Genomic DNA, 26333 nt, shown 5'->3' on the forward strand with positions numbered 1-26333 from the left:
GGGGTAACTAGGACTATGTCAGCCCCTAAGCAAGAGAATGAGCTTTTCACAAGAAGAATAAGTGTTATACGACAGAAGCACTAAGGAATATGATACATGAAATGCAGAAAGTTTCATGTGAATGTGAAGATCAAAACAGCGAGTCACAATTGCCTCACAGAGGGAAAAAAAAAGCGTACTTAATTAGGTCAGAATAACATAATATTCCCAAGAACAACAGAGAAAACTGTGATGGTACAAGCACTGTTGAAACAACTTTTGCTTTCTTGTGTATTGTTTAGTTATTTCTTACGCAGTCATCATGAAAAACATTACCTGAATATCTGAAGAGAATGGGGCTGGTTTAAATGTCATGGAGCAATGTGATCTAGAAAGTAACAGAGGAGGAGGAGGAGTCCTGCTTTTTTTCTTGCTGCTCAAAGCTTCTTTGAGACTGTGATACAATGCACTTTGTTCAGCTTCAACTTGCTTAATTAAAGTTAGTGCTTCCTATGAATTAAATTAAAACAAAAGGGAAAAACTATTAAGACATAACAATCGGACAGATTTAACACTTATAAATGGTTTTCAAAATGATCTTACAAAAATTCACTGCTGTGTAGAAAGTTTTTATAGATTTTCATATCATCTTACATCCTAAATAAGGATGAATGGTACTTTGTGTAAGCCTTACATACGCAGATTAATTTCACAATATACAATAAAGAGAATGCAGAGCTGCATATGAAAGAGGCAGGGCTGAGGTGTATCCAATTTTGGAAGGACCTGTAGGAAAAGAGAGTGATCACAAATAACATTGATTAGCAATTAGTGTCAACCAGTGATTAGCTCCAACAAGAAACAAAAATGATAAACTCTTATTTAGGAGAGAGCCGGACACCTAATCTGTGGAATTTCTGAAGGAGCTGTGGAAGTGGTTAGACAAATTTTCTGTACTCCAGAAACAGAGGAAAGAAATAAAGTCCAGAAATAAAGAAAAGGGAGGAGAATGCAGGTCCAGAAAAAGTAGGGCTAAGCCACTTCCCTTGGTTAGCTGGCGAGAGCTGAGAGCTGACTGACTGTCTATTAGTGTCTTCCAAAAAAGTGGGGGCCTCCTGCACATAGTGATTATGTGGCCATTTGGTTGGAGATCAGGGTACATTTTTTTCTTACTGGATTGAATGGCAAATGGGTAGGTTTCTTCACTTTGTTTGTGTTGTCAGGGTAAGAGAAACTTAACCTGGAAATTTAACATTAAGAACTTAGTACTTTTGTATCTTTACTTATGCCAGCTGTCCAGTGCAAATCAAAGCCAAAAAGGTCAGCTCCCAGAGATGAAGAGATCAAGGATGCCTTGGACAATTACATGCTTTTGGGAGAAGAGAGGTGACATATTCCTACAACTAGGGTTTTTATCTGAAGTCTTTTAGTACCATACAGTGGACCAAGGATTTAGGCCAAACTGAGTCTGAAACAAACTGGAAAGAAAATACCAAGTTAGTAGTTATTCAGTGACAGTCCTATAATCTTGCACCTTAGGAGTTCCTTGTTTCTGTCCTCATACATTTATAAGGCTGTAAGAACAACCATACTGGGGGTCAGATCACAGACTGAATAAGCCTTATATCTCACGTTCAAAAATGACCAAAAACTAGCCATAGATTTGCAGTGAGACAGGGAGCTGAGATTTAATAGAGCTTTAATCACATCACATAGCTAATCATCTGCACAGCCCCTCACTTCACCCCACTCCCTCCCCCTTTAGATTAGGGTTGCATCCACCCTAGTGAGAAATGTTTAAGGAAGGATATAAGATAAAGAGATATGGAATGACTCTTTCCCTCACACAACCATTCAACTTTTGCAATCCGTAATTAGAAACTTCATTGCTTCCTTAAAAATTGTATTTCTTTATGGTAAGCTGTACTATGATACAATTCTTAATTAAAAGAATTACAGACTCCTTCTCTGAGGACATATTTCTTATTAGTGCAAGGATGGAACCCAGTTTGGATAAAGGTAGTGTTGTGACTGAGAGTGGTACTGCGTGACCTGTACTTCATTAACTGCAGAACTTGGGAGATTATATATGTGGCAGTGTTGCAAGAGAAGAAAGAATAATCTTATGGCTGAGGAAGCCAAATGTCACTATAAAAACCCCACATTTTATCCCTGCCTCTGCCACAGACTTGCCCTGTGGTATTAGCTTAATCACATTAATTCCATTTTACAGCTGGCCAACAAGAACTACCAGTGTACCCAATTCTGTAAAGACCTGGATGTCCAGCTAGACATATAAGACAGGAAGGAAGAATGAAACTGTGAGAGAAATTAAAAAAAATAATAATAAAGGGGACACAGTAGCTCAAGTAGTTAAGTAGTGTGATATAAACGAGTATACACATATGACTCAGAAGCTTCCATACCTGCCTGGTGGTTTACTGCATGAGAAAAGGTTATTTGTATGTTTCTTAAAAAAAAAAAAAACCAAACCCCCTGCTTTCCTATTTTGCAGCATAATAAGAACAGACTTACATCATATTGTGCTGAGTACAGTAGAAAAGACCAGAAGATATGAGTAATTCTATATAGACCTCTTGGATGTTCTACAATAAAAAAGGCAAAATCCCCTACACAGAAGCATGAAAACAAAGGTATGGATTCCCTGTTCATGAAGTGAGCACCATCCACCTCAAGGATGAAAATTAATTGAGCATGTAATTAAATATTTCATCATAGTACAAATATCAAAGATCATGCTAAGTCTGTCCAGGCAAAGTTAGTTCTGACATTTTCTGGCAACTGGCTGCAAGTATATTACATTATTTTACCTACATCTTTCTCTGTGAAAAGTGCACAGAATTAAAATATAGTGAAGGTCAGTATAAGGCCTTTGCAAATGTTTGTTTGGGATAACCACACGTTTCTTGGGAATTGCTTGTAAGTCTTCACTCCAGTTCCAACTTTCATACCATATCACTACATCTTACATTCATAAATACCACATATTTTACAAATATATGAGATTTTTAGTGGTTTACAAATATGTGAGATTTTTAGTATATCTTTTCTGACCCAGTTTTTGCATCCTTCTGACATAAAAGATACATGTGTTAATTATCATGCTTCCAAATTTGTAGCACTTAAAAACAACTTCTAGTAACTTCTTGTTTAAAATACTTTTTCATGTATTATATAGTGACAATTGCAGATTCTGTTATCTGTTGTACAGACCATAAAGAAATTTTATGCCCCACTGATAAGAAGGCAATTTGCATGGAAGATGCTGGTACAAAGCTCAATGGAAAGACTCCTATTGATTTCAAAAGACTTCGAAATGAGCCCGTGAAGAATTTACTTTTAGCCTCAATAAATTCCAAAATCTCCAACTTCTAAACTCTTTATCTAGTAAGAATAAAATGAAGCCCATGTCATCATCACCAGCCAAAGTAATCTAAGACTCTTACAGATCTCAGAAAACGAAGGATGTTGAAGGTTGAAATGAGGAGAAGGAAATCTGCATTACATTTTGGCAAGGCATAGGTTCATAACTGCAAATTCTAGCTGATTAAGCATTAAAAAGAAAGATCATACCTACTTTCAGGTTTCCTACAATCTGCATGTATGCACAAAATTTGGGGCTGTACTCTTTCCTTGTTTTAAGTTACTTCAGTCTTTCTTCATAATGAAAATTCTCAGGGAAAATTTGACAACAGAAGTTAAAAACACCCAATGTCCCTCAAGTTCCTTCCATTTTTACTTCTTTTTATAAGAAGGAGTAATCCAAGTTTTAATTCTACAGAACATGTAAAACTATGACAATAAGAAAGAATTTCTACCATAAGATTTTTTTTATTACCTCCAGTAGCTGCCTTTGGGAAGAAGTGGTTAACTCTTCAGGGAACTTCTGTGCAGCCTTTTGCATCAAAAAGATTGCTCTGGATAGCTTATTCTTTTTTATTTTTCTCATTATAAGTGCCTCTGTAAAATACATATTTTAAGACATTTATAAATAACAGCAGCAATAATTTATTATACTTCTAAAATCTTAATTAATAAGCCTTACCTGTTAAATAATGGAAATTTTTATTATTCTTCACATGAGACTTGCCAGACTTAAGACTTCCGTCATCCTTTTGAGCACCTATGTGGGAAGGAAATCCTGAGTTATTCATTCTGATAGTGCTATTGAGAAAATTTCAGTGAGAGGAGTTAACATGTAGTTTTGTAGTAAAGCTCTGCTCCATCCCATGTTCTTTGCTTTGGTTTAAGGAGAAACTCTTGGACTGATCATGCCACTAAAAATATTCCACCTTCATGCTCTAACATCTTTAGCAGTTACACTAACATCACAGGAAAAGAGGGATCTTGTTTGCTCATAGGGAGCAGCGCACAGGGGAGCTCCACAGTGTCAAACTAATACTAGCTTTTAATTTAAAAAAACCTAAACACTAGGAATGGGAGACCAACTAGAGTTTCTTCAGAAGGCATTTGGCAAGAGTGGGATATCTGCTGACTGGGAAGAGCTAAGGACAACTTCACAGGAGTAGAAATTCAGATTACGAAGAGCATTGAATAAATTATTCAAGTCATTCTCCAGAGAGAAAACCAGCATTACAGAAAAAAAAAATTTGCAGAGCATCCCCCAATTCTCCCTTACTGGCACTGTAACAGTTAATATTATAACTGAAATACCACAACAAACTGTCTAGGAATCAAATCCAATAGTTATTAGCAAAGCTTAACTCTCATTAGTTGAGTAGAGGTTAGAGACTAGTATCATGTGGTAAATCTAAATTCTGCAAATTCAGTACATTATTTTTGTCTGTACGTGACATACAAACTGCCAAACATCAGCTCCTCTTCAGAAAGTAGATACTCTTTTTTTTTCTTAGCATTACAAAATATATTAACAGAAGACTCCAACCAGGCTATGAAGACCACTTAGCTTTACTGAAACCTACCTTGCGTCATTTTAAGAAGTTTCACAGCTACTCGATGTTGGGCCTGAATGAGCTCCAAGTGTAAATCCATTAAAAACCCATTACCTGTTCCTGTCTTATCATTAGCACATCCCAAAACAGATTTCAAATTCTGATCATTTGAGTCCACCTAATAAATAGGAAGTAGCAATTAAGCAAACACGAATGTTTATTACTTAGCTTACTGCATTTGTCTGGACACTGATATTATTTCAGTAAATTAACAAACACTGAGATTTGTCATATCTGTAATATGCAGTCATTCAAAAAAGCATGGAAGGAAAGAGAATGACTAGACAGAGAAAGCATGGATAATGGACAAAGAAAACTAGACAAAACCTGAGAATCAATAGGAAAATGGATTAATAATAAATATGAAACTGCAGAAAAATGTTTTATTATGTTATCAGTCCACAAAACAAAGATCATATTGGTGTAGAATGATAATATTTAGAAATTCTGAACTCCCCTCAACAACAAAGATTAATTTTAATAATAAACAGTTGCAAGCAACAAATATGAAAAGGACTTCTGCTTTTATTTTATAGGAGAAAGATACAAATTATAATTCTTTCCAAAAGGAAATGGCAAAGAAAACCTAAAGGAGTTCATAGTTTAATACTGAAAGAGAAAAATGCTATTTCTGCTACACAGAGATTTATTTTTTCTATTCTCTTCTTTCATGGGGCAGGAAGATGAGGTACGTTTGATAATGCTAAGATTTCTAAGTATGAAGAAAATATGAGTCGTGTCATCAAAATCCAATATATTATTTATCGATTTTGTTGCAGCCTAGCCTTTTGTAGACCTTACCTTTGTACAGCAGTTGTCAAATACTGACTTTCCATCTGGTAGAAGGGTCATTGAGCGAGATGTATTCATTCCATTAATTGCATTTTCAAGACTTTCATAAGCAACTTGTAATTGTTCCGTAGGACTTTTCTGACATGAAAATACACAGAAACATGTTTTATTAGATAACAGCATTAAAAGCTATAATATGGACTAACAAAAATAAAGTGCTATTATTTTTAACTGTTGCAGTTTAAACACTGTCAAATAATCTTTACACAGGCACTGTTCCCCATGCTTTCATGTACTAATATCACTGTTTTAAATTTCAAGTTGTTTTTTATTAATTTAGGACTGATTTTCCTTCAGCTCTCAAAAAACAATTTACTAACTCAAAGAGTTAGCTTACAGCAGAATGAAACTGAACTTAGAGAATTAAGTTGACAAACACAGTATTTTTCACAAGCAGTTTTTCAGTTTCCATTAGATGCTGTTAAGAAAACATTGATTTTTCAGAAAACACCACCTTTAAGTAGACTGTCACTGAATTAAAGCTCCTCCATGTGTGCAAGCATTAAGACATATCATTGACGAAATTCCTGAATCCTCAGACTGATGTATGTCTTTTCTTCTTAATGTGTTTTAGTAAGTTAATTTTGAACTATTTGATTGGACATTTCTGCAAAGTGCTGAGCACTGAACACACTGAACAAAGCAAGGACACTCAGGATGTTCCATCTATTCCACATCACCCTTGCAAAAACAAAAAAGCAAAAGCACAACCCAAAATATTTTCCTAAATGAAACAGGGACTGAAGTTTGTACAATCTTAAAAAAATGTGCTATTAAACCATGTAAAGCTGGTACTACACATTGGCATAAAAACGAGTGTACAATGGAAATCAGTATGACTGCACCGTAAAAAAAGTTTCAAATAAAACTTCTTTTTTAGTAATCTGTGATATGGAAGACTACAGGAAAATTCTCAGACTTTGTTTCATTTGAAAAAATATCTTTGCTTTTTTCTTCTGCACTAGCATGATTGTGTGAAACATTTCAGCTTTATAAAGCTAAATACAAAATTGTATGAAAAGCTTCAAGCAGAAATAAGTGTTCTTATGCTATTCAAAAACCACTGTATTAATGAAAACAAATTAGACATTACCATCAGTATTTCAGGCACATCACAGGTTTCATCTTGCGAGACTAAGGCACTTCTTTTTCCTTTTTTATAGGAAGAAAATCAGAAAGTGAAAATGAAATTTACTCAGAAAATTTTGTACCGTTTGATTAGCTCTACTACTAACTTAAGAGTCTGGCAATAATTCAGTTCTGCAGTACTTGACTATGAAAAGTAATGATATTGTTTCTTGCAAAGCTTTTCAGGGTTTAAACACAATAGCTACATATATACAATTATACTAATTCAGTATATGGTTATCCAATAACATAGTATTTTTAAACGTACCCTATATTTCACAGCAACATTATATCCAAGCCAATGAAACTTGGTCTCATTTTGTAGTTCCTCACATTGTTGTAGCATTCATATCAATGTTCCATTTTTAAATCAATTCAAATCTATTGTTGTCTAATTCACAGAGGGTTTAATGCTAATTTAACTTACAGAAGAATTTTTAAATACGTAAGGTTATATTTTTATGATATATACTATCTAAATTTAATATTCCTTGAAGGGGTATTATCACCCTTTTAACATTCATTTGGATTGTTTAAATTATTTTCATTTACAAGGAATGCATCCAGAACCGTCTTTCCTTTCCAAAACAAGAGGAAGCAGTTTCTTTGTTCTTTGTTACAGCACTCCAGCCCATCAACATTTTATTTTTTCACCAGAATAAATTCATTTTTTGCCCTTTGAGAGGGACATCCTTCTAGTCACTCCTGTACTCCTTGTGCCACTTTTGCCTGTTTATTTCTGCTTGTTCACTGTCTCTTTCTCATAAATAAGAAAATGTATATTCACTCAGTATTCATTCAGTAAACAGACTCTTCTCAGCATAAACATGTGCTTGACTGGCTCTTTATCAGCCTGTTTTGACCAATGGCTCCTACCTATTCAGCTTTTTTTCCTCCAAGAAGACATATTTAAAATGAATGAAAAAGAATAGCAGTGATGCTACGAGGTTTCATCCAATCTCCGTCAGAACAATATGATTTTCATAACATCACAGAAAACAATACCTACTCTACCTTTATAATGAATAGCAGCATTCCAAGATTTTCTTACTTTCAAAAGAGCAAAAGATATTGTCATTTTCTTCTGTTCCTAGATATGCTCTAAAAGGGTCCTTAAAATCTACTCTCTAGTTACTGTAAAACATTTATGAGAACTATGATTCATATTTCAAGATGCTACATCCACAACAACAGAGAACTTTTAAAAGTATGTCTAAATATTAATATTTTACAGCATTAGACAGGTTTTGGGAGGAAATTTGTTTAATGTGATTGTAATTGCGCTATATCTCAAGAATGTCAGCCAACTTAAGTTCAAATTCAAAGACAATTGAATTCTTATACAAAAATCAAGACTTGTGTAGACAAGACATGCAAAGTAATAACCCGATAAAAGCAAAAGCTTCAGTATGACCTCAATATTTCCCTCTTCTGTTTGGCCTGCCACTAGTCAACCACCACTTGAATGCTCTAAATGAGCTGCAGCGCATACTGCCATCTGCCTAGCCACTATTCAGAGAATATAGGAGTGATCTGAAGCTAGTCTGAAGGGGCTAAAAGACATGTAGAAGACCTCTGAGGAGGGTGATTCATAAAAGATGTGATTCAAAATAGGGTTACTTCGGTAGAACCGGAAACGTAAGGAAATAAGGCATAAATCCTTTGAAAACCAGGTTTCATTAGCTCTGATCATGGATGAAATTGTGTGTACAAAAAAAATTCATTCTACTCTCAACAATCTCTTTACAATAATTTTTGATTATGTTTATCGGTCAAAGTTTTCAACTCAGAAAAGTTCTAATCTTGAAAGTCATTCTTGAAAGAAAACTAAATTTTGTGGAAAGGTTTACCTGCTTTTTTCTGAGATTTACTTGTAGAATCAGCTACGTTTTCCAATATTGCAGCTAGATGTAAGGTTATCTCTGCCAGCATTACAACATTAGTGTCTGCTATACTGCTCTTCTGAATTACTTCATTTATTATCCAGAGTACATGAATCCACTAAAAATGGGGGAAGGGGAAAGAAAAAGAATCAAGACAGAATCAAGACAAATTTTTGGAAGATATTTATGTATTACAGAGGTAGATAGGGTTTTGCACTCAAAATTGTTTAAAAAGATTGATAAACATGGACACAAAACCTTTCTTGGATTTGCCTTCTTTTTCTGAGTGCCACCAGACTAAGATGCAGAGTGACACTTGTCATAGTGTGGTAAGCCTTCCAGCAGATTTGATCATTTGCCTCTCATTTATTCCCATATCTTCCCACTTAAACACTATAAAAGACGATGCTCCTGTGCCACACACAGAGGAAAGTAACATACACTACGTTCTGGGGAATCTCTGAACAATTTTACTATTGGGATCAGGGCCACAAAAGTAACTCCTCCAGAAACTGTTTGGTTAGCATCAAATAGCAGCCCAGAGAAACTAGTGTAAATTATCCTTCAGAAGACTGTATTGCATCAAGAGCCTCTCAGTTTCAGAAACAGCTCAAGGTAAGGCTGGGGCTCTATCCAGTGGGCCAAATACTATTGACCCCCAACCCCCTTCTCTTAAGCTGTGAGATTTTTGCCACTTTCTTCAACTGACCTAGGAAACTTTCTTGAAATACATTGATATTTTCCACCACACACACCAAATGCTTCTTCTTACTTCATGCCCGAATGCTTTCACTGTTTTAGCTTCTTTCCACCATGGCCCACTGGCAGAGAATGGGTTACTTTACTGGGAAAAGGCTAAGAGATATTTTGGTACTGGCATATGGGAGCACAGTGTGTTCAAAATGTATATACAATTCTCATTTTCAGTGAAGAAGATTTATCTGCATTTTACCATAAGAAAATATACTTAGACTGGATACCAATAGTTTATCTTGGCTTTACTATAACAGACTACATTCATATTGAGAGATACATTAAAATAAAGGAGTACTTGGTAAGCTTTGTATTTGTGGATGTATTTTAAGTAGTCACTTCCACTCATTTGGATTCGCTGAAGTCCTGTTTTACACCTCTGCCACAAAAACATTAGTACATCAACAAGTATTTCTTTGTCAGGTTGGATATTCTGGAAAGAAAAACCAATGCATTTGTAGAAACAGGTATGTATATAAACACTCCATACATAAACAGTCTCAAAATTTTCCAAAGTAAATAAACGCTTTTCATATTTAACTTCCTTATGAGGGATGACAACATTTTGAAAGCTTAAGAAATTTTTTTTTTTTTTTTTTTAAGTAATTTCAAGTAGATCACCTAAGCTTTTCTTCTCCCAACAATACAAGTGGATTTAGTGGTGGGTTGGTTTTTTTCTTTTTTTTATTGTCAAGCTCTTTAAAGTAACACATACAAGGAGAGCAGTGAGATGAAAATTACATGGGAGAGACAAGCAAATTAACTATCTTTGAAATGCTAGAATAATCAATGCATCCTGGGGAGACTAAGTAATGTAATTTAACAGATTGGGTTTTTTTTATTATTTTTTTTTTATTGCAGTATTTAAATATTTGCAGAAGATGATCTAAATTACTAGGTTTCATTTTGCATTGACAGAGCACTTCCATGGATTGTTGGTGCATCTCAGGTGAGGGAGCAGTGAACAACTTTAACAACTGGAAGAAAGGTTGGAGTGGAGTATCTAACAACTGAAAGAAACGTTAAAACATATCTGCATCTTGTGAAAAGAATAATTATCAAATTCAAAACTCTGTTCAGTTAACCTCCTAATTAATACATTTTAAAAGGCAATAGAGTCTGTCTACACTGTGTTAAACACATTCTGAAGAGTGATTAAGGATCAGTACACATCTTTATCCCCATTTATACCAGAGTTGGACTAGTATCTCAGGTGCAATGAAACTCAAGCCTGCTATATCCACACTATCTGTATACTCGTATGCATATGAGCGTAAGATTTCAGAGATATTGAGAAGTGGGGGGAGAAAAAGACTGAAAAAAGAAGTAAATCAAGATGATTTCTGCCACTTTTTTTGTGGCAGCAAGCTGTTAGATTGGATCAGCTATATCATGTAACTTCACCATCAGTGAATTCTCTGTTAATCAGGGGAGAAGTCATCCTTCTTCCCAGGACAGATTAGGTACCGAGGAGATTTGTGGGAAAGTGTAGAAGAACCAGAAGAGTTTAAACCCAGGTAACCTGTCTCCATGATACAGCGGTCACGTCAAAAAGCTGACAAATCATGCTATCTAAAGGTATAACTCCTCACAGGCAAGATATTTCGACTGAAAATATTACACTAAAGCTAAAAATGTTGTGCCCCAGCTACACTCAAACTGGGGCAATATTCAAGTTATATCTAAAATAAATTTTGCAGTTAAAATGTATGCCATGTTAGGAGAATGGGTTTTTTTACTAAGGAAAAATTTTCATTAGCCTTTTGGATCACAAACTGTTTTAATGTAAATGCTAGTGGAGACATTGCACTGTAATTTTTTTTCCCCTCACAGTAGCACATTAAGAGAAATCTCAGTTTGAGCAAGTAAGCTAAAAGTGGTTACTCTGGGAATAAGCCATCAGATATATAATGGGATTATTCTGTATTAGAGACTTCAGCACAAAAAGTCCCACTCTCTATGATTTTGTTGTTGCTGCTGCTTGTTTGCAGTGAGAATTTACCTTAAATTGCAGGCATACCACTGCTATTATCATTCCTTAGGGTAACTGCTCCCATTTCTACAAATATTGCAAAAGTGTTTTCCACAGCCGAGTGTATTTGCCCACCTAAAAGTAATATACTTAAAGAAATTCAATCTCTGCTTGATTAACTGAAATGTGCAATTAGCCCAATGGTCTTCCAAATAGATTTAGTATCTATTAAACATTTTTAAAGTAGCCTGATTACATAGCACCAACAAAAAAAAGAAACAAATATTAAAAAAAAAACCAAACCAGAAGTTGATCACATTTCATAAGTACATTTTTTATATTCTTGAAGTTTGTTAATCATGCAACTGATTCCTTTGGTCTTCAATTATATGCATTCATTACAGATTAAGCGAGTCATTGAGAAGAAATGTCTCTAATTCTGGTATTACCTGCTTAGATATGGAGACATAGGAAAACACTGTTGTTGCCAAAATAATAAGATCATGAGAAGGCTCTCCATGCTTTAGGGAATTGTCTGCATTCATTGTTTATAGAAAAGAAAGAAAAGGCAAGGCAAGACGTTATTTCTAGTTACAAACCTATGTTTGATAACATCTGAGTGAATTGACTTACCAATTTATGCCAACAGATAATATAGTCTAATAAACAGTAAATACAAAGGGGACAGATATTCCCAAATTTATTCACTTCTGTGAAAAGTGAGCATTTCTATTTTTGGAAACAGAAAGTTTTCAAGATATTTGCAGTTTTTTGGAATGTCATAGAATTTAATTACAGTTGCTTTAACAAGTTTTTCTTGCTTCAATGTCAAGAAATTTTACATAAGTCAAACATGTCTGTTTCACTTGTTTCCTGAAAACCTGTCTGAAAACATCCATTCATTTTACTTCTGTGCATATAACTTGATGTATGTTTAACATATATCAGGCATTTTCATACTTGAGGGAAATGGTAGGAAGTTATATTTTAGCAAATGAAAACTGGACAAAATTCAATAGGTGTCAGTTTCTCAGTTGCTAGTTTTTGTCATAGAATACTGCATGCACCATATTACATAGTTTTTAAATAATAAACAAAATTTCTTGCTGAAAAAAAAAATTTGAAATGCAAACACAGCTATAACTGAACAACACCTACTTCTAAATGTTTGCTTCTTTTCAGAACCATGAGGCATCCTAGCTTCTTTGGTATTATTTTCACTAGCAGAAAAACCACGTTTAAATTTCCTTTGAAATAGTAAAGGCTGCATCAGTGTAAGAAGTTTGAGTTCCATTTCAGCTTTCTTCCATGTTGGGTCATCTTGAGCCTAATTGAGAGAAAAAAACAACAGAAATTTGTCTTAAAAATATGTACTTTGACTCTTCCTTACGCTCATAGGAAAAGACTACATAAAGAATGTCTAAATAGCATCCAGATTACCTGAAGAAAATTAACAACAAATTCAATAGCAGAATCAAACACATCCCACTCTTCATAGCTGAAAGCTAATTTTATGAATTTCACAGCAGCATCTCCAGACACCCTCTTTTCTCCTGCAGTGATGACAAAAATATTTTATCTGTTTTTTATATATATATGTATATTCAGAATTTTAATTTAATTTAATAATTTGGGTACTGATAAATACAAAGATAAAACTCCACATATGTTTTTGAACAGTAAGCATAATCTTGAAGGATGTTTTAATAGCTCTACATGATACAATAGCTTTATTATTTTGCTGTAATGTCTATGCTTACATACTACTTTAATGATGCATCAGTAATGTCCTGTTACATTCCAAAGATGCTGTACTGTTATTGATATTTATGTAGCTGTGTAGAGAATATCAAGGATCTAGTCCTTCCTGTTGCAGAAAGATCTTAAATCTAGGTATCACCCCATAATGACCCTTCTTACCAGAAATTTAGATTTTAAAAAAGCATAGAAACATGAACATTTTTTTGCAAGTTACATGACCGTTTCTCATTACTGTATCAGAAAATGTGCATGTACATATAGGGAGTCTATTTTCTCACTCTTCAAGTTTATCCAAACCACAGTAAGGCAGAAAAGGGATTTCCTGGTCCTTGAAACTCTAAGCAAGTGACTTCACCAATATAGTCAGCAGTGTTCTGCAGTCCTAAGAATATGCCACAATCATTGTCATATCACTTGGCCACATGGTCACTCAGTTAGCAATGTTAACTTAGTAACAGACAGCTGTTATTTTCCAAAGCAGCACAATGATTGGTCCAAGGATCTCAACAAGCTTATGATAGTCCTTATGTTACTGCATCCCACTTCTCTTCCATAAGAACGTACCAGGACATTATTGCAGAATTTGGCCTTTGAATGATCGTTTAGGGGCATTAACACATCTAGATGAACTGCTATGCTGAACATTATGCGATTACAATATCCATATATTACTATATGCTATTTAAATAATACTTGTGTTAAGAAAATCGTAATGATATCCGTACATAACCCCTTTTGAATGCCTTAACATTATATGTATAAACAAGCATTTCTCACGCAAACAGGACAGCATTTTATAGTCCCTTTATGCACAGAACTGCTACTAACGTGAAAACGAATTCTCCTCACCAAGCATTTGCATCACCGGGCACAGAATCCTTTGAAAATTCAAAGCTAGTTTACCTGTTAGTATCAACTGCAGAAGGGTTGATGATGCATTAATTATACCAAAATTATCAGTGCAATCACTTCCTTGAATACCAGTACTGCTTACTCCACCTTTAATAAAGACAATTCGTTAAATCAGTTTATATTGTATTTGACTTGTCATATTCCAATTAGCCAGTAATCATAGCAAGGAAATATGATTCTGAAGTGTATTTAGTCTCTATGTATTCTTTTATTAACAAAATATCTCTATACCTATAGCTATATTCAGTCCAGAGCCCAGCAAAAAAGGTTTGGAAGGAATCATCAAGTCCAATGTTTTTCTCAAGTTTTTAAATCTAACTTTGAGTGATTTTTTTGAAAAAATACATGTAACACCATGGTATGTTGACCTTGGTTGGCTTCCAGACACCCACCCAGCTACTCTCTCACTCGCCCTCCTCAACAGGGCAGAGGGAGAAAATAAGGTAGAAAAGCTCTCAGGTTGCAATAAAGGCAGTTTAACAAAAAAAGCAAAAGCTGTGTGTGCAAGCAAAGCAAAAAAGAAATTCATTCACTGTTTCCCATAGGCAGGCAGATATCCAGCCATTTCCTGAAAAGCAGGGCCTTGGAACATGCAGCAGTTGCTTGGGAAGACAAACGCCATAACCACTAAAGTCCCCCCATCCCCTCCCTTAGCCCCAGGTTTTACTGCTGAGCGTGACATCGTATGGCACGGAAGAGCTGTTTGATGAGTTCGGCTCAGCTGTCCCAGCTATGTCCTCTCCCAACCTCCTACTGGCCTTGGCGGGGAGGAGGGTTGGAGAGACAGCCTTGATGCTCTGCAAGCACTGCTCAGCAATAGCCAGAACACTGGTATGTTAGCAACACTGTTTTAGCCACAAATCCAAGGCACAGCACCCTATGGGCTGCTATGAAGGAAGTGAACTCCACTGTATTCAGAAGAGACATGCGTAAGTTACTGTAGATTTTTACTGATATAATAGACCACAGAGATCAACCCAGATTTTTATCTTAAATTTTATGAAGATAAGAAAGATTGCCTGCTTTTACAGGTGCTATTGTTAGAAATGAAACATATGCCTTCAGGCAAGTTCTCTCTTCTATAGCAAAGAAAAAAAATAATAAAATGGAGGTCTGGGCTCCTCACCAACACTCTTTTTGCTTCTTTATGCTGTTACCTGAGAGGATTTCCAGGCCTGCAAAAAAAAGCTCCGAAATGACGTCACGAATTTCAGTTTCATCAGGAACAGGTGGAGCAGGGTGCAACACACGCCTGCTACTGTCAGACAAAGCTTCCAAGATGGCAAGAAACTGAGCTGCAACACCATCAAACATTTCTGTCAGCAGCCGTTCAGTAGTAGTGCGAGGCCATGGCAACTGAGTAAGAAAAGGTAATGTAAGCCTTGTAATATCTAAACCGAGTTAGAGTAAAGCAAGATGTCTTTCAAAATGGTTGTCCATCAGAAAGTAAGTACACATTTAAAACAGAAAATAATATACTGTAAAATATATTGTTGTTATGAATTTCATGCTTCAAAGACATAGCAAAGCCTCATGCTAAGTGAGTACAGTACTTAAGAAGTGCCATAATTTCATAGCAACCAGATGCACTGCTGCATGGTATTTTACTTAGAAAACAATACAATAGAAATTATGACTGAGAGTACTAAGCCGTTTAGTTTAAAGCCACCCAGATTTCTCCTTATAATGATACAGACTTGACCATAAGGAGCCAAGTTCTACACACTTTGCAGAAAATCAGAAAAAGATCAGGATGCTCAGCACTACAGTGAAAGTAGAACAGTTATATTCCCCCACTTGCACATTTCAAACAGCATAACATAAAAGTACAAGACAGAACACACAAAAATATATTTGCACTATTGACAGCTAAGAAATCAGAAATCTATATAAGAAAATATTTAAAAATTTTATTTCAATGTTCTGTTTACGTGGTTACCAAACCACTACCAGACATAAAGTAAATCAGAGATACAGTACTTTAAAATGTTGCTCATAATCCATCAACATTTCAGTTCTATTTATTCAGCACTTTCCCAAATAAAACCCCTTTAGACAGGTTTCTAGGCACATTTAACTAGGCAAAAATTTGAGAATTTCCTTCTTGCTTTGCTGGATCCTCATCCTTTATTTTAGCTTCCAAAGTAATACTTAGACAAGCTCAGATATGTACCTGATGAAAAAAAAGACTGATCTGTACAATATCTGACAGCATTTAGAGTAATAAAGCTAAAGGGTTTATTTTTGTTTTCAAAAAACTTACATAATGAGTGAGCCTCATCAATACTATAGCTATCTGTCTTTTCCAAAGAAAGAGGAACTGTTTCTGCTGGGACTATAGTAAAAGTAAACACAAAATATATTTAATTTTGGATCCTGACGGAGCAGCTAATCCTGGAAACCATTTTGAGGCACACGAAGGACAACAAAACCATCAGAAGTAGTCAGCATGGATTCACAAAGGGGAAATCATGCTTCACCAACTTCATATGCTTCTACATCAAAATCACTTGCGTGGTCGATTAGGGGAGAACAGTGGATGTTGTCTACCTATACTTCAGTAAGGCCTTTGGCACTGCCTCCCATAGCCCCCAGCAAGTTTGCAGATGACACAAAACTGGGAGGAACAGCTGATACACCAGAGGGTCATGCTGCCATCCAGAGGGACCTCGACAGGTTGATAGGAACCTCATGACATTCAACAAGGAGAAGTGCAAAGACCTGCACTTGGGAAGAAACAAACCCATACACCAGCATGTGCTGGGGGCCACCCAGCTGGAAAGGAGCTTGGCAGAAAAGGACTCGGGGGTCCTGGTGGACACCAAGTTGAACATGAGCCAGCAGTGTGTCCTTGCAGCAAAAAAGGCTCACAGTACCCTGGGCTGCATTAGACAAAGTACAGCCAGCAGGTCAAGGGAGGGGATACTTCCCCTCTACTGGTGAGGCCACACCTGGCATACTGGGTCCAGTTCTAGGCTCCCCAGTGAGAGACACAGTTATACTGGAGAGAGTCCAACAAAGGGCCTCCAAGATGTTTAAGGAACTGGAGCATCCCTCCTATGAGGAGAGGCTGAGATGGGACTGTTCAGCCTGGAGAAGAGAAGGCTCAGGGGGATCCACCAATGTACGTAAATACCCGAAAGGAGGGTACACAGAGGACGGATGCAGGCTCTTTTCAGTGGTGCCCAGTGACAGGACCAGAGGCAAGGGGCACAAACTGAAACATTTGAGGTTCCCTCTAAATATCAGGAAACACTTTTTCACTGGGAGGGTGACCAAGCACTGGCAGAGTGCAGTCCTGCATCTAGGAAAGGTCTTGAATTCAAAAGACCTACTGACCTATGACCAAAAATGGATGATACAATCTAAGTAAGATGCATAACTGTTACAAACCCACAGAGTAGCATAATGGCATAAAGATAAACTTAACTACTGAAGTTTGAAATATTAAAGTCTCCATGCTGACCAAAAAAGGGACAATGCACTCACACCAAAGAAGCGTTTTCTTTGATTATAATAAAATGGATCACTCCTTTTGGATACTAGCTGTAAAGAACACAAGGAAACAGAGAAATTTGAGGAAATTCATTACTTCCTTAAAAGTCTACTATGTATCCTGGATGCCTTTCTCTAATTCACAGTACCTTGCAGAAAAAGTAAGTGGCCTTCAAAAACAGTCTCTTAAGACCTAAGAGAGTTCTCCAATGCAAGTACAAAAACATTTAAAAACACAGTAACTTTTTTCCAAAGTACACCTTTATCTTCACAGTAACTTAACACAGCAGGGCAAACTCAGGACTCTGATACACTTAGTATGAATTTGAACAAGACTTCTCTTTTTTTTATAGCTAAAGGAAAAAAAACCACTAGCAAAATCAGTATTTTTTAAAGTAATAATTACAACACCTTCTCTCCTTTCAAGTTTGTCCTGAGTTTTAATAATAAGTTATGTTACCTATGAAACTGAAAAAGCAAAACTTTCTTCTTGTGAATAGCACCATGTGTATTACGCAGAATTATATCACATATTCATCACATGCAAATCATAAACAAAGAGAAGGACTACACAAAATGTTAGACTTACATTTTGTGCTTCTTTCAGGCTAACTCTTAACTTAGGTCGAAAGAAGCTTTTTGGTTTTCTTCTGGATTCATATACTGCTCTCTTGAAAATCATTACTGACATCTGACACAAAGAAAAAAGAAAGTAAATAACTGTGTTGTGTTCTTTTCATAGAGATTGTAACTACTCTAGCCATTTATAATGAATTACAGAACGATACCTTTAGAGTTGCCTCTCTAAAAACCCTTTTTGTCTCTGAATTTTCCAGCGAAGAACTGGTATTTTCTAATTGCTTCAGTTCATCAATTTTAATCAGACCACGGCGAGCAAATATCTGTCCAAAGTATTGAAAAAAACCATTATACTCATTTCATATTCTGTATGTTGGTATTTAATTTTAGAATCACATCATTCTTAAATTCAGACAACTGCAAAGAGCTGCAATGAAAGCCAGGTCACGAACAACAACTGAAAAGGAAAAGAAAACCTTAGCAAAATACTTTTTGTATATATGCATGGGGGCTAGCCACTACTTAATGCTAGAAGTCTATGACTATGATTATATTAAAAGTACTATTGTATTTAACTTTGAATTGATTACTCATTTACATGTTGAAACACACCTTCACTTTGCAGTTAAATTTTGGAATATGGGCAGAACTCTAAACACATATGATCTGATAATAAGCAGGAATGTTTAAATAAATATTTATTTCTCATTTGATTGCATCTGAAATACTACATACGATAAATCAGGATACCTCTCCATGAATGCTGGCTTGACAATCAAAATAACACTGAGAAACTGCAGTATACAGGGTGGCTCTCCACGTCAAGTAATGTACAGATAAGAGTGGAATGGATGATTCCATACATATACTGGCCCACAGTAAGTATTCCAGCACCTGTATTAAAGAAATCCAGTTTCAAACTGAATGCATTTTAACCTATATTAATATACTTCCTATTGCTAAAGGACATATACAAAGACTTATCCTCAGCTGGTAGGACAAATTAAAAAAAAGGGGGGGGGGGGGAATCACAGAAATTGTATTAATTTTTAACATGTTTTATTGACTACAAAGCATTCATCCTGCATATTATTGGGTTTTTCCCATCTGAAACTGTGGTCAAGCACTATATTTTAGCCTCCAAACTACCTTAACCACTCCAGTTCACTACAGCCTTGCCACCAGACAGAGGTCCAACCCTTCTCTCTCATCTGCTCTTGAGAGTTATCCCTCTCCTTTGTATCAGCTCTGGTGACCATTTTTTTCTAAGTTAGCTTTCAGCTAGATCGGCAAGCTTATTTGGGATGCAATGGAGTCTGCCTTCTTTGGTGACAGCCTGCGCTTAGAATAATTTACAACTATGGAACTATACTATCGGCTCTTAACTTTAGGGCCAACATAGTCATTGCAGCAGTTTAATTTTGAGAATTAGTCCTACTAAATTGATTGAACAATATCTTCCCCTTGTATTTTCTTCAGGTCAGCTGTTCCACGAGGTACACAAAATATGCACAACCTTAGTCCTAAATTAATTCAATATACAAGTTTTCTTTTTGTCTGAATTTAAAGAATCTGAAATACCTATGATCAATTCCTCTGTTAAAGGAGGTGTTAAATCACTTCTGATTTCAATAAATGTTCAAAGAAAAAAAATATCTTTCCTGCTCCATGAAAGATTAATATAACCAACAGATAAGAAAATATACTGGATTAAGGCTGAGTCAGACTATGTACAAGTTCTAGGAGAAAAAAGTAAAGCCAAGACAAACAAAAATTACATTCATAGTTAAAAAGGGCAGGGGGGGAAGGCCAGATCATTTTTATCAAGTATTTACAACTAAAAACCTAGCCACCAGGTGTCAGTACATTTCCACATTTTAAGAAACAAAAGGCCAATTCTTGGGACTTGCTACAGTTATCCAAAACCAAGCATCTAGAATCCTCTGAAACAGTCTAACATACCTCATCTCTAAGACCAGCAAGCCATTATGCTGGGGTCTATCCCACAACTGAGGAAGGAGCAGAGTCACGAAGGCTGGAGGGCTTAGAAATCGGCCATTTTGCAACCTAGACATTTTATTCCCTTGTGACAAAGTGCTACTATTGGCAATGACATTGAAATAGAAAAGTCAGGGTACAGTGTTATGCAAAGTATGGGTGCATTTTCCAATCTTCTGTAAATTTTTCAAATGTTTCTATTTATTTTGCCATACCTTTGCTGACTGACCTATCATCATCAAATGTCTGCATATGGTGTAAATATGAATAGTACCTGCAAAAATAAATTAAAATAAATGAAAAACAGGCAAGTTCCATAATCCTACATTAAATCTGTTAAGCTAACCAACTGAAAATTTTTCTTAATATCTGGGTTGTTATTTCCAGAGGCTGAAAAATAAACTAATGATTTTTCTGTAACTACTTTTAAATTAGAGAAGATGAAGCTCTTAAAATCTTGGGCGATATTAGCTTCAAAAATACCTACGCAATGAAGGAGTATAACAAAAGAATGAAATCTTTTTGAAATGTACTATAACAAATTTTTAAGTAACTGAAAGAGAAAAAAAAAATCTTATTTTTATCCTCTTTAAGGAAAATATTAGCTCTCCTCACAGACCTTACCTTAAATGAATCTTTTAGTCTGTCATGGCACTGTCCTCGCAGACAACACCACTATTATGTGATATTAAGTATGATAAGTGAAATGAAGAAAATTGATTGTGACTAGAGTTTTCAAGAGCATCAAAGTGACTTACAAATAAAATCCTGTCAAAATTTTACCTAATTTAGGCTATGTCACAAAATTGCTTTTCAAAAATCAGCCCTGGAAGTATAAAAGATAGTGCAGTTCTGGGGAGGGGGGAAAGTCTATTCTTCTGTCTGTATAAATGTTCAGAAAAGGACACCTGTGGCAGCGGGAGACATCACAATGTCAACTGTCTTAGCTAGAAGGGTGTTATTATGCCAATAACCAAGAATGGAGCAAGCATTAGGAAGATTTCTTTTTATCAGTCAAATGTGTAATGAGGCACAAAATCTACTCCAGAAATTGCAGAAAAATGCTCAGTAACTGGGGAAAATCTGAGTTATTGCCTACTTCTAATCAGATTAGACTATTGACTAGGTTTGGTACAAAGACCTGTCTCGCACACAGATAGTGGGACTTGAGAATGGCAGGTGAGTATATCCTAGTTTTAATTCTTCTCCCATAGAAACAGACAAACAAACCGACACCTCAAAAGTAGGGACCGAGGGCAATGGCAGCCCCAGTAAGAATTTTGACCAATCATACCTTGGAGAAAGTAAATTTTCCAAAATTAAATACCTATCTCCTTAATTTATATTGCAACCATTGACCACAGTAGAACAAATTAATAATAGTCTTTTGACTAAATAACATTGCCTTTTAAAGCAAAAATATACTGTTGTTGTTCTTGAAATAAAAATTTTGATACACAATTCTCTGTATCTAGTTCACAGAAGTTCCATTTTTTCCTCAATTTTTTTGCCAATTCAAGCATTTAAGTAGCACACTAAAATCATAGAGATTCAAATTCTTAAATGTCATAGTATTTTTAGAATAGTTTTATTATCAACTGTAGCCTCAAAGTTAATTTAAAAAAATACAAAGATATAAGTAGAAAAAGATTGACATTACATCTGCAATGCCCTTTTTGAAAAAAAAACAAAAAAACAAAAAAACCCAAACCGAACTCTAACACAAACATTTTATTGACCAAAAAATCTTGAAGGTTGGTTTTTTTTAATTAGAGTTCACTCAAAAAATGCCCTTATTATGCTGTTAGATTTCATTTTATTAGTACACTCTGATCAGTTATGATGAAAAAGCTATTACTTTTACAACAGTCCACCTGAAAAAGGCATACTATGTAGAACCTTCAATGTAAAAATCCCTTATTTTAGAAAAACAAAAAGTTACAAAAAACCTGCTGTGATTGAAGACTATCTAGAGATTTATTCATGACCCTTAGGTTGACCTTGAAGAATGTGTATAAAGTTTCCCTCCACAGGTTTGCTTAGCAAAGAAATGTAAATGGAAAGCCTGAGGTACCATTGTAGATAAGCCAACACAAATTCTCCTGAGGTAGAGCCACTTGCATAGTGAGTCGTAATGAGGACAAGACATTGAAACAAGTCTGCAGGGACTCTGGGTTCTGAAGATTTCTGTCACTGCTGCAAATCATCTGATAAATGCAAACATTTCTCTCTTGCAAAGCATGGAACTAAAATACATGGAAACATACATTAAATTAATGTATACAGTTAAAATAGATGCATATGTCAGTTTCACATCAGCAAAGTAGAACAAAATGGTGAGTATGTAAAGATCAAGCATACCAGAAAAAAATCAGTGTGACACTGAAAGGAGCATTAGAATATGGAGAAAGTGCTAAAGCTTTAAGGCTGCTGTACAATTAGCCTGGGTCCGTTTCCACTGTGTCACAGGACAAAAATGCACCTAGTACACTAGAGCTGCTGAAAGGGGCGTAGGGAGAAAGGATGAATGAGGCATTAAACTGATATTCAAAGAATCTGGATTTAATTCTTGGCTTCTCTGTAGAAGTCCTCTGTAAATTAAGGCAAGTCTTAACTTTTCTGCACTTCTCCATCTGTATCACAGATATCTTATTTCTCACTCGTAACTTTTCTACAGATGCTTTGTTCCTTCTCTTCTTTGTAATACCTCACATAATGTGATCTCAGGCTCGTCTAGAGTACAGCATCACCTGAAGAAACCAACAGGTGAGAAAGCAAGTTAAGTGGGACACAGCCAGTCAGTACCTATCAACCTCTCAGAAGCCTACTAACCTGGTAATATTTGAAATTATATTATTTTTTGCATTTAACTTGCTGAAACTGGAAGTTTCAAGCCATGGAACTCCATTTCTATGATCTCCTTAGTGTTAAATTAAAAAACAAAAGCTAGCTGCAGAAACCTGGCAAAAAAAAATTTACATATAAAGCCTTTAGATGTAATCATTTGACACATTATCATTATCCATTTCCAATTGTAGAGATCATTGTCAGGCTAGATTCCATATCTGAAAATTTAGGGATAACTTGGCATTTAGACACTGAGATATAAAACAGGCATTTTAGTATAGACTCATGATAACATCTGGCACTATGATTGGTTCAAGGTCTAGGCAGACATATAGAAAACAGGAGAAACCATCTCTGGAACTTTAAATTTATTTACAAGGCATTTTTTTAAAAAACAAAATAAAATGGATTAACATAGTCTTTGATCATATTCTCTCTAGGAAACTGAACTATGTTTGAAAAAGAGAGAGAGATATATATATAAACAGAGTATCTTTTCTATCATGACATCTGCTTCTAGCTTTTAAGTGAACCATCTGCTTTTTTCTCCTCACTAAACACCTATTTACAATCTAACTCTGACTAGAAGAATATAAATTTGATTAGCTCAATACACAGGAGATGCCTGCAGTTTCCTTTTTTGTTCTTGATCACAGAATAACTTGCATTAGTTTCTTTTAAAAAATCCACCATGTACTGAAAACAGAGCTTCTCAGCAAAGAACTGCTTAAGGTAACATCTAACATGTTTTTAGCATTCCCCCTATACCTACTCAAACACTCTCTTCCATGGATAAGAAATGATAAATTGCAAGCCCCTACCTTGATAAGCAATTAACACAAAAAGATGGCAACATACTCTTGAGGTCACTCAGCTTCCCAGAGCTTAGAGCACTTATAAAACTATTCAGCATGCTGCCTCTTTTGTTCATAGTGAGCAAATAAGCTATTGATAGTAACGCAATGCTGCTTTTTTTACTGTCATGACTTTTTTTTACATTTAGTATTTTTGCACATTTATAGTACAAACTACAGTACAATGTTTTAATTCTCCTGTGCTCTGCCCAGTTCTTAGATCACATCACACAGAAATTTCTACAATTGCAAGACAGTTATCAAATTTTGCCCACATCCTGATTCTGACAGCAGTTAATAGCAACTATTTCAGAGCAAAAACTGCTGTAGACAGTTACAGAATAACCCGTTCAGATAAAATTGCCTTTTTAACATTAAGTTGATAGTAGTTGGCTTATGCCGCAACAGCATAAGCACTTACATCCTCAAAAATGTACACCAACTCTGGATGTTCACATCATACATATGACTGTTAAATCTCAACACAATCTATATTGACAAACTATTAAAGATTAGTTAATATTTAATTAATATGAAGTACATTTGTGGAGAATAAAATAGGCTACTTATTTTGAATCTGTGAATGTCTTTGACAAAAAAAAAAAAACCAAAACGACCTACCGTAAGTGCTGCATTTTTGTCTCTGAAACCATTTGGAAAAAAGGTGGATTTAAATTGATGCACATCATTTATATTATCAAGGTTTACAGAAATGAACTGCTGAAGGTATCTTCCATAGCACTGCAGAAGTGCCAACTTATATTCCTGAAGAAAGAATAATATGTTCTTTTTATAGTTTGTATATTACACTTCGATTTCTATAAAACATATTATTTTTATTATCTTTATGTAAAAAAATTTATCAATGTGAAAGAGCAGCTGGAAGTAAAACACAAGTTTTGTACAAACATTTAGCAATGTAATTTCTCATGCGAACACTCACTATACGAAAGGTTGAAGTACTTAAAAGAAGAGCTTGTGGTTTGGGAGTTTCTGTTTATTTTAATCATAAACATGACATATCAAAGAACAATTGTAAATATGATCCTGGGCTAATGTAATAAACTCAAAGGGTTCCTGGAATGTCCTGCATCTTTGCAAAACAATGATAATGATACTACACTTCTGAGAAAAGTACTTCATAATGTAGAACTTTACAAACAATATACAGACATCATCACTTCTCTCTCTCCCATTTCCCTGATGTCAACCCCCTTTTTTTAATAGAAGCAGAGATGAAGAGAAGAGGAAGAATAAGACGCACTAAAAAAAAATTAAACAAGTGACAACCGGAATTTACATGTGGCCAAGAAGTCAGCATTAACAGACCAGAAATTGCCACTGGGTCTTTAAGAACTGTTAAGAAACAGGATGTTGAGCTTTATGTCTCATTCAAAATATTGCTCCCCAGCAGCATGTTGAGCCACTCTAAGATCATGCCGAGTCTATGGTTCAGCTCTGACTCAGATGAAGAAGTGCCATTTACTGAATCACCTCCACCACTTCCTGCAGCAAAGATTATTTAGAGGTTTCTCTACCAACTTCACTAATTCTACACACACACACACACGCACAATCATGATAAATTCTGGGGGGAAAAGTAACCAATTTGTATTCGTAAAAACGATCCTTTAGTGTTTAATCACAGAAATTCAGAAGTATTTCCTCGCACTCACTTTTTTTAATATAAATTTCTACCACCACACTAACACTTACCTTGAATTTTTAATCATCTGAGGAGTCTAACTCACATGGCCCTATTGTCCTCTTTGCTGTGTGAAAGCAGCAGCCATACACAGAAACTTTTACTTTCCACAGACAGCTATGGGCAGTCAGTCATTTGTATCATCTAATAGCTAGATTCAGGCTGTGATAACTCTTTAAATCCAAAGTCATGTATCAGAATACTATTAACCTAGTTACTGATATAGAACAAAAAGGTAATTTCTCTCCCAAACAGTTTAAAATATATGTATATGACCAGGCAGATACAGGCAGAGGGGGAGGGGGAAAAAAATGAGTCAGTACTGATGAGTATGATGACTAATGCGCTAACTCCTTTCCAGATATATGACATAATGAATTTAGGTGTGTCCTAAAAGATACATAGCAGATGTATAATAGGAAGGAATCTAAAGTGAGAAGGCATTAAAAAAATAGCAGGAGGACAGAAAGTTAAGTTGCTGCTTACCCATTGACTACTCATATTCAATAAGTCATTTTTAAAGACTACGCACCATTAAGTATTATATAACATAAAGGTGGCTTAAAATTTGAAATAATCACCAGTAGTTTTCAACTAGGAGTCAAGAGGGATACTTACGGA

The 26333-nt window shown here is 35.4% G+C and overlaps 1 protein-coding gene across 1 annotated transcript in view; it reads right to left on the bottom strand.

The window, feature by feature from the left end:
- CFAP54 (cilia and flagella associated protein 54) overlaps positions 1 to 26333 on the bottom strand; it is a 111116-nt gene that overhangs the window by 75953 nt on the left and 8830 nt on the right. The window contains exons 3-21 of the mRNA XM_069773479.1: positions 24629 to 24772; positions 22377 to 22552; positions 20522 to 20576; positions 19059 to 19202; positions 18518 to 18631; positions 18319 to 18420; positions 15392 to 15590; positions 14226 to 14321; positions 13002 to 13114; positions 12720 to 12888; positions 12011 to 12096; positions 9888 to 10022; positions 8804 to 8954; positions 6919 to 6977; positions 5775 to 5903; positions 4944 to 5091; positions 4046 to 4123; positions 3839 to 3960; positions 316 to 489 (exon numbers count right to left, since the gene is read on the bottom strand). Coding sequence (XP_069629580.1) covers positions 316 to 489; positions 3839 to 3960; positions 4046 to 4123; positions 4944 to 5091; positions 5775 to 5903; positions 6919 to 6977; positions 8804 to 8954; positions 9888 to 10022; positions 12011 to 12096; positions 12720 to 12888; positions 13002 to 13114; positions 14226 to 14321; positions 15392 to 15590; positions 18319 to 18420; positions 18518 to 18631; positions 19059 to 19202; positions 20522 to 20576; positions 22377 to 22552; positions 24629 to 24772 — 2394 coding nt within the window. The remainder of the gene's footprint in view (positions 1 to 315; positions 490 to 3838; positions 3961 to 4045; positions 4124 to 4943; positions 5092 to 5774; positions 5904 to 6918; positions 6978 to 8803; positions 8955 to 9887; positions 10023 to 12010; positions 12097 to 12719; positions 12889 to 13001; positions 13115 to 14225; positions 14322 to 15391; positions 15591 to 18318; positions 18421 to 18517; positions 18632 to 19058; positions 19203 to 20521; positions 20577 to 22376; positions 22553 to 24628; positions 24773 to 26333) is intronic.

The sequence above is a fragment of the Haliaeetus albicilla genome, chromosome 28 (genome assembly GCF_947461875.1).
Source record: "Haliaeetus albicilla chromosome 28, bHalAlb1.1, whole genome shotgun sequence".
NCBI classification, from domain to species: domain Eukaryota; kingdom Metazoa; phylum Chordata; class Aves; order Accipitriformes; family Accipitridae; genus Haliaeetus; species Haliaeetus albicilla.